The 9,228-nt window shown below is 56.3% G+C and overlaps 1 protein-coding gene across 3 annotated transcripts in view; it reads right to left on the bottom strand.

Annotated features, from left to right (window-relative positions):
- Window positions 1–5,582: 5,582 nt before the first annotated feature.
- Miip (migration and invasion inhibitory protein) overlaps window positions 5,583–9,228 on the bottom strand; it is a 7,156-nt gene continuing 3,510 nt past the window's right edge. For all 3 annotated transcript variants that reach the window (XM_023699358.1, XM_023699357.1, XM_023699356.1), the window contains 6 exons: window positions 7,185–7,293; window positions 7,051–7,103; window positions 6,772–6,901; window positions 6,602–6,698; window positions 5,971–6,093; window positions 5,583–5,807 (listed from right to left, as the gene is read on the bottom strand). In XM_023699358.1, the coding sequence (XP_023555126.1) occupies window positions 5,736–5,807; window positions 5,971–6,093; window positions 6,602–6,698; window positions 6,772–6,901; window positions 7,051–7,103; window positions 7,185–7,293 (584 nt within the window). In that variant the 3' untranslated portion in view covers window positions 5,583–5,735. The remainder of the gene's footprint in view (window positions 5,808–5,970; window positions 6,094–6,601; window positions 6,699–6,771; window positions 6,902–7,050; window positions 7,104–7,184; window positions 7,294–9,228) is intronic.

Raw genomic sequence — 9,228 nt, 5'->3', positions numbered from 1 at the left:
AGAGTTGGGGTATGATGAGGTGTTTGCATGGACCCTGAGCCAACGTGAGCCATATCCTAAAAGAAAGGATTGAAAGTGGGCCTCAACCACCTGGGGTAATGCTCAGGGCTGCAGCAAAAGGTTTGAAGGGGCTGCAGGGAATGTTCTCGGAGTTCGGGATGCTGGTATCCAAGGTCAAAGTTATGCTTGCCAACTACTGCTCACCCTGGTGTCCCTCAGCCCATGACCCACCACTGGGCTCTGCCTCCATTGTCACACCCCGCTGTGTGCCCCTGCGCCTTCTCCTTCCTGTCTCCACAGGGACACTTGTACCCGGCTCTCAGGGCCTCCCTTATGCAGGACAATCACCTTGACTCCATCAGCAAAGACCCTGCTTCTCAACGTGGTCACAGCCCAAGGTTCCCGGCAGACACACCTTAGGGGAGCCACCCACGCCCCCTCCGTGAACCCCTAGGGATTAGCTCTTCCCTATGCCAGTGACCATGAAGACCTTCGAGGTCTGGGTTTCAGGGACAATTTCCTGGGAGCCCCGGCTCTGTCCAGAGGCAGGGAAAGGTGGCCCCGTGGAGGGCGGAGGCAGGTAGGGAGACCCAAGAAAGGTTTGAGCAACACACCTAAAACACAGGAAGACAGTGAATCTTATCTCCCACCCACCCCCTGCTCTGTTCCACGCTGTCACTCAATGTACCAGGTCCCAGGGTTTCCAAGGGTAGTGGCTCCTGCACCTCTGACTGTCCCACTCACTTTCATGGCCCTGGCCAGGACTGTGGACCTGTGGGACACTGGGGAAGAGCCCTGCCTCTTGCCAAATGGAGCCCACTAGTCTCTACTGTGCCTCAGGCCAGTTTCATGGGCCACCCACTGACAGGATCCCCAGCTGACAACAGGAGCATGGGCCTTGTTTCAAATCCCAACACCTCGCAGTTGTTAAGCACTTACTGCATGCTCAGCGCCATGCTCCCCGTTTCACCTGATCATTTCCTCCACCCTCCAAACACTCCTAAGTAGGTTGCAAAGACCCAGATGAAGAAACTGAGGCTCTGAGAGGCCTGCCGACTTGCCTCAGGAAGGAGCAGATCTCGGCCTCCAGGCCAGTCCTCTGCCTCCCACAGGTGGCACTGACCCCGGATGAAAAGAGGTCCTGGGCTGATCGTGCTGTCAGGAAGGGAAGCAGGCCCAGCCAGGTCTCCCTCCAGGCTGGGACTCTCCGGATCGCCTCGGAGCCTCCCTCTCCTCTACCAGCTCCTTGTCCTGGGACCCAGGTGCTACCCCCAAAATCAGTCTGGGGAAGTTTCTTTTGAGTCTCAGAGGCTGCTGGAGCCCTGGAAACTTGGAAGAGAAATGCTGTCGCCCCTTAGCTGTAGATGAGGAGGACTAATAGCACCTGTGGTCAAGGCCAAGTTGGAGATATCTCCAGAGGCCACCCTAGCCACCAGCAGGCACCCCTCACCAAGGACCCAACCTCACACGACTGTTGCCAGCCACAGCAGGCTGGACTTCCCCTCAGGACTTCCTGTACACCTCAGTCACCCACCACCCACCACCAGGCGCTGGTGACCACCAGTCCCCTCCATGGTGATGGAGCCCAAGAGGCAGTGGAACCCATAAGGCTTTGTCCCCCAAGGGCCAGAGCATCGTCCTGTCTCCTCCTGGGGTCACACGGTCAGGAAGGGACAGAGCCAGTGTCCCTAACCCCACAGTGCCCTCCCCACGTAACCTGCCACTGGGGTCTCCCCACAGGGCCAGAGAAGCACAGAGCAAGTCTACAGCCAAGGTCATGGTGGAACTTAGCTGGAGCAAAATATGGTAGATTCTCACATCAGGACTTGGTGATCCTGGAAAAGCTGGGGCTTTCTACTGGGGCCAGACATGCTTCACCTCCTCAGAAGGCAGCTTCAGGGCTGCTCTGCCCTTGGGAGGATGCTCCGGAAGCCTCCCCCGAAGCCTGAGGCCTTGTGCTGGGGGAGCCAGAGGTAGCAGCATCAATTTGTCTTCATACACCTGTCACCTGCACTGAGGTCAAGGCCTGTAGCTGCTGATAGATGGAGGACATTTCCAGGAGGATGTGGCAGCTGTCCCCACCCTTCCCAGGAGGCTGCAGGCTCCTCCAGTGGGCTGATGCAAGTATAAATCCAGGCTCTGTGCAGTTGGTCCCTGTACTGTCCCGCTTCTGCCTTCCCAAGGCTGGGACTCTTGCATCTATCAATAATAAACACTTATAAGCTGCGTGTGGTGACACACACCTGTAACCAACCCTTGGGAGGAGGCTGAGGCAGGAGAACTGCCAGGAGTCCAAGGCCAGCCTGGACGACATAGCAAGACCCTGTCTTATAAAGACAAATAATGCTTGTCACAATTATACTTCTTGCACATGGAGCAGACCCACGTGCCACTGCTTGGCCCGTGGGTTACAGAAGATGCCACCGGCCTGGGCCTGCACTCAGCAAGCTCACAGCTGAACGTAATGAAGGAAGCCAGCTCTTGATGCCGTCTGCAGTTCTGCAGGACAAGGGCGCGGATGTGGACACTGACATCTGAGTAGGAATTAGGAAAGCTTTGGGGCAGAGGTAAGATGGTGAAGATTCTGAGGCTGGGGCAGGGCTTGAAGGTTTGAGTGCAAGAAACAGGTTGGGGTGTAGCTGAGGGGTACAGCACCTACCTAGCATGAGCTTGGCCTGGGGTTTGATCCCTAGCAACACACACACATGCATATGCATGGGCGCACGAGAGAACGCGCGCGCGCGCACACACACACACACACACACATACACACACACGAGGCAAACCAGGAAAGGCAGGCGGCTTTGGCTCTGGAAGGTCAAGGTTGGGATAGGGAAGCAGTGCTTGGCGCCTGGACTGCAGGCGGCACCGTGACCTGGCGGGCTAGTTTCCTGCACCCGGAACTCACTGGATACAAAGGGCTGGAAGCCTTCCAACCTTCCTACATAACTGCTTTTCCATAGACAACACTTGCCTGCTGATTTCACAAGCCTACTACAGCCTTCCAGCAGGGACTTCCCCGGGACAGAAATGTTTCCATGTGACTTGGGCCGCTGCCATTTAGGTCTCTGTGATGCTTACAGCCACTTCCTTGAGCTGATTTCAGCTTTACACATTCTGTAGGTCCTGACACAGCCAGCCTTCTAGAGTCTCTTGTCCTCCAGCCCAAGACTTCCTAATGAAACCACTGACTCCAAGTTCTCTTTTTTTTTTTCAGAACCGGGGTTTGAACTCAGGCCCTTGCACTTGCCAGAGAAGTGCTTATTCCACTGAGCCATCTCCCGGGCCCCTCTCTTTTTTAAAGTATAACATTCAATTTATTATTTCTTTCTCAAGAGCATTTTCTTCAGTCCTTTAAGACCCAGCTCCCAGGGCTGGGAAGATGGCTCAGTAGAATAAGCGCTTGCCTGGCAAGTGCAAGGGCCTGAGTTCAATCCCCGGTTTGGCGGCAGTAGTGGGGGGAGACCCAGCTCCCCTTACATGGGCTTTGGCGGAGGTCATGGGGCAGCACCAGCAGGTCTAAATCAGAGCGCAGGTATTCGGTCCTTGCGGGCTTCACGAGATCAATATCCCTGATGGCGGCGGCCTCCCCTATGTTCCGAAAGACAAACTTCTTAATGGCCTTATCCTTGGGCATGAACCAGGTGTTTGTTTTTTTTTTTTTTTTTTTTTTTTTTTTTTTTTTTTTTTTTTTGCAGAACCAGATTGAACTTTGGCCCTTGCTAGGCAAGCATTTATTCCACTGAGCCATCTCCCCGGCCCCCTATGGCCCTTTTTGGCACTCCTGTTGTTCCTTCTTTTTTGGTCATCTTGGAAAAAAGGACCCAAAAGAGCCCAAGTTCTTTGACTTAAAAGTATGTGTGGAAGACCAGCAAAAACACAAACACAATTACAAACGGGCAAACACTGGAAGAGACATTTCTCGGCAGACAGACAACTGAGACACAAAAACGCACCCTATGCCACTCATCACAGAGGAAAAGCAAATGGAAGTGACAGTGAAATGTCTTTCACGCCCATGAGGAGGGCTACTATTAAAAAAACAACAGAATGCCTGTAATCCCAGCCTCCAGGAGGCTGAGGCAGGAGGATCACTGAGTTCAAGCCTGGCCTGGGCTACACAGCAAGACCCTACCTCAAAAAGGAAAATAAAAACAAAGCCAGAAGACAAGCCTGGGCAACCATGAAGGGAGAAGACAGGATGCTTGTGTACTGCTAGCAGGTAAGCAGATCGGCACAGTGGTTCTCAAAAAATGAAAAGCAGAACCATCCCAGGAACCAGCACCTGCAATCTGGGCTTAGACCACAAAGAAGGAAAGCAGGGTCTGTGGAGCTCTGTAAACTCAGGTTCACAGGGTAATTTTTTTTTTTATCCCCAAGGGGGTAAGCGACTGGAGTCCATTGATGGAAGAATGGGTACACGCAGCATCTGTTCATACGATGAAACATTAGTGGGCCCTCAACAGGGGGGTCCGGAGCGTGGCTCAGGGGTCGAGTACTGGCCTGGCACACGCAAGGCGCTGGGTTCAATCCCCAGCACCACACACACATACACACAATTTTGTTGATGGCGCCCCCCACCTCCCTGCATGGAGGTGATCAACCCCTTCTGGCCCATGTGACTGCCTGTCCCCAGTGAACCCCAAGTAGCAAGGAACCTGTCACATCAGTGACTGGCCCTGTGCCACTCAGCAGAGCCTGTTGGCCCGGGCCCTAGATGACCCACAACAGACACGTGGTGTGACCAACAGCCTTTCTGTCACACCACTGAGATCCAAATGATTGTGCTCCCACTGATGGCTGCGTGGGATGGACACAACAGGAAGCGGGGTCCTGGGTCGGCACCCCCCAGGCTGCCCTCTGCTGAGGAACTCGGCAAGAGTGTGTGCGCTGGCACCATCCGCTTCCCTGCTCTTCCGTGGCTGTCCCACAACTGTTCACTGTTCCCTCTCACAGGCACAAGAGGCAGCGGAAATCCCCAGTGCCGCTTCACCATCCTGCGGCGGGGGACATCCAGCTCTGCCAAGCCTGTCTCCTGGGCACTGCAGAGTCCTCAGTTTCCCCAGCTGTCCCTACAGGGGTTCAGGTCACCAAGGCTCCCGGCACCAACCTAGAAATGGGTGTTTACGAGCCCGACTCACAGGGCCTCTGAAGATGGATCTTGCCTTCAGGGTCCAAGTGGAAGTATCAACCTCACCTGAGACCTTCGCAAGATTTTTCTTCCGGTGGTACAGGGCCTTCACACTGAGTTATATCACATTTTTTTTTTTTTTTTTAAATTCTGAAGCAGTCTCACTAAGTCACTACATTGCCCAGCCTGGGCTTAAACATGTAATCCTCCTGCCTCAGCCTCCTAGAGTGCCGAGATTATGAGTTTACACCACCTGCCCAGCCCCAGCTACTGCTTTCTACCACCGGCCTTGGCCTCAGTCTGTCTTGGGGACCCTCACTGTGAGGCAAGGAGCCATCTGTCCAGGGTGCCACAGCCAGTGACAAAAGCACAGCACCCAGACAGTCCATGTCCTTCTCAGGCAAGGGCACGAGGCCAGGGCACTGAGGGCATCAGCAGAACAGGCACGAACGGGAGCTGAACTTTATTACAAACTTGTCACCAAAGCCTTCATCTCCTCCAAGTCCTTGCTCTCTGGACCTCAAGGTGGGCAGAGGCTTCATTCACGCAGAAGGTACCAAGGCTGGCAGGGGCACTCTGGTCCTAGTAGGCAGTCCTCAGGACCTCACCATGGGGCCTGCGGAACCTGGGACTCTGACCACATCAGGGTGGGGCGCGGGCGCTGCCCTGGCAAAGCCTGGAGGGGGATGGGAAATGTGAGGGGATCATGGGGCAGGGGGGAGGGTGGGCAGTGCCCAGGGTGAGGGTCCAAGGGACAATGTGTTAGGCTAAGGGGACTGGGCTTTGTATGCTCTATCCCCATTCTGTCCCCTGGGGGTCTCTGCTGTCCCCAACCATACCAGCCGGGAAGGGCTGGCAGCTGACAGCTTCCGGTGCTGGGCCTCAGAGACCAGGTCAAGGCTCCTGGGGACTGAGCTTCTCTCGGGCTTCGGAGGGGCGATGTCCCAGCCCAGCAGACAGTGCTGTGGGGAGCATGAAGTCAGGGGTGCCCGCCCTGGGGTAGGACTCCCTTCAAGGAAGGGGTGCACCCTGCTCAGGACTGAAGGACCCCCGAGCAACCAACGCCCCCAGACAGGAGTCTGTGTCCATCACGGTCTCCCCAGGGGCTCCCTTTTCAATCCTACCTGGTCCAGTTACCTGGGAATCCACAGAGCTGACACAGGGCAAAGGCTGGTGGGATGGGACCTGTCACCTAAGTACCCGGCACCCTAGGATGGTGCTTTGACACCCTCCATCCACACAAACCAGCTGCTGCTCCTCCACAGGGGCATAGCAGGAGGTCACCCCAACTCGCATACCGCCCAGGCCTATGTACATGGCACCATGAGCTCTGTCCTAAGGCCACCTGCAGGTGGACGGCAACCCCCATGCAGGGAGCAGTCCCAGCACAGGGGAGAGGAGGTAACCCTCCTGGGCCTCCACATGCACCTGGCCCTGCCACGTTCCCATCCAGACCCTGGTACCGCTCACCCGGGGCAGGGCCAGCGTGTCAGAAGCGTTGAAGCTCTTGCGGCGGTGGACACGGTACCGGTGGGGGGCATCCAGGACCGACAGTGGGACGCTCACCCTGTGCAGGGCTGCAGTAAGGCCATGTCCTATGGCTGCCCCCAGGGGGTCCCAGTGTCCCAGCCACCACTCACTGGACCTGCGCAGGCTCTGCTAGGGTTTCAGGGCCCCGCTGGTCCCGCGGGGTCCCACACAAGCGGCAGGGGATGCCAGGGTCCGAGGGAACCAGGAACAGGCGTCGGTTGACACGGTAAGAGTACACGCCTGCAGAGTCACAGCACAGCAGGTCCCCTGAGCACCCAGGCCCAAGCACTCGGGTCCCAACCCCTTCAGACGCAAGCCCACACAGGAAGGACCCCATTCACGCAAAGCTCCCAACTATTCAGGGATTCCCCCAGAGCTTTACCACTCACACTCATGGTCCTTCTCCGCATCCCCACCCTCTCGAGGGCCTTGGAGGCAGGGTCTGCGGGGACAGAGAGGATGAGCGGGTGGGTGCTGGGTCCCTTGGCACTGGGCCCCCAGCCCCCTCGCCTGCCCGGCTCACTCGTGGTGACTGTGGATGCACTCCTCCCGGTGGGCCTCCCGGAACTCCTGCAGCACGGAGAAGAAGGCCTCAGGCTTGCTGCTGACGGGCGAGCTGCTGTCCAGGCACCCTGGTATGGTCAAGGGCAAGGCACCCATGAATGCTGGAGCCAGGGGCTGGGGGCCTGGCCAACACTCAGGGCTCAGGCAGCCCCAGCTCCCAGCCCCCCGCCGTGCCTGCTGGACCCCACACAGACCAGCCAGGGGCTGTCCACTACTGTGACTTGCTGAACCGCCTGCCTGCTCTGCCACACTCACTCACAGGAGCCCCCACCATGGCCAGCTTTACGCATGGAAAAGTACAAAAAGCACAAAGACACTGCAGGATATGTGACAGGTGCTGATGACTTGGTACGCGGGGGACAAGCCAGCATGGCGCGGCACATGCCTATAATCCTAGCACTCAGGAGGCTGAGGCAGGACGACCATCATGAGTTTGAGGCCAGCCTAGGCTATATAGTGAGTTCAAGGCCAGACTGAACTGCACAGTGACAGCCTGTCTCAAAAGGCATATAAATCGATGTGGCAAGGAGAGGGCACAATGCACACATGCACAAGGAGGCTGCGGACAGGCACCACTGTCACTCTAAGGACAGGAGGCAGGGCAATGAGGTTGTCAGAAGTCCCCAAGGGTGTCCCCCCACCACCCCACAGAACACTAGCCCTGGGCACTGCTCAACCTCCCATGCCTCAGTGTCAGCCTTTGTAGAATGGGGAGCCAAACACACCAAGCACACAGCTCCCTTATTCATTCAATGACTGTCTGCCGAGGCCTCAGGGTTGGGAAGCAGGGCAAAGACAGAGCAGCCAGACCCTGCTCTGAGGCTGCTGCTCCCCAAGAGGAGGATGAGAAGCAAACAGTTCTGGGAATGTTATGAAGAATCCTGGCTGGCACCACAGGCAGCAGCGTGGGGTGGCGGCCCTGTGACACTGTGTTCAGAGAGGACCTGGCACCAGACCTCAGCCTTGCGTGATGATAGAGATCAACAAAGCCACTGAGGCCAGAACAGAGCGGGCAACTGACCTCAGGCACCCTGAGGTCAGGATGAGGCACAAGGGGGTGACACGATCTGAGTGTCACAGTTAACTCCTTCATAGCCAGGGTGGTGGTACCTGCCTGTAATCCCAGAGCTCAGGAGGCTGAGGCAGGAAGATCCCCACAAGTTGGAGGCCAGCCTGGGCTACACTGTGAGGCTCTGTCTCAAACAACCAAACATTATGGCCACTGGGTCGAAAGAGCGCCATGCACACCCACGTTCACCACAGCGCGACTCACAGCAGCCAAGACTTAGAAAGGTGCCAAGGGAAAGAACAGAGCAAGGCTCTGTGTCTCCACCCACCGACGGTGAGTGAATGAAACCACACGGGCTACTACCAGCAGCTTCTCGGGGACCCCACACGAGTGGCGGAAGTCAGGGAAAGACAACTCTGTGTGAGCCCACTTCTCAGAGCTGCCTCGGTGGGCACCTTCCCAGAGGGAAAGGTCAGAGGCTGAAGGGCACCAGGTTTTAGTTCTGCAAGACAAGGAAGTTCTAGAAGGGACAGACAGATGGTAACACAACAGTATGGCATACTTTTTTTTTTCTTTTTAGACAGTCTTACTATATAGCCTAGGCTGGAGTAAAACTCAAGAGATCCTCCTGGCTCAGCCTCCATCAGCCTCCCAAGTGCGAAGGCACCACCATGGCCAGCTGCATCATGCTTAAAGGCTACCACACTGTGCTTTTTGATGTTGTTGTTATTTGTATTTTAGGGAAGGGCGTACAGCGTGTTCAGGGTCTCACTACTAGACTGGACTTGTAGTGATCCGCCTGTTTACAGACTTCCAAGAGCTGGGATTACAGGTGCACGCCACCATGCCCAGTCTCAACTGCAGTCTCAGTGTGCCCCGTGGGTGAGGCCAGCACAGCAGGCCTGGGAATGAAACCCCTGGTCCCTGCGCCTGCTTGCAGGCCCTTTAATCCATTGAGCTATTTAGCCAGCCCCTTTTTTTTTTTTTTTTTTTT

Source organism: Octodon degus, unplaced genomic scaffold (genome assembly GCF_000260255.1).
Source record: "Octodon degus isolate 3935 unplaced genomic scaffold, OctDeg1.0 scaffold00113, whole genome shotgun sequence".
NCBI lineage: Eukaryota > Metazoa > Chordata > Mammalia > Rodentia > Octodontidae > Octodon > Octodon degus.
This window is presented reverse-complemented; position numbering and strand designations above follow the sequence as displayed.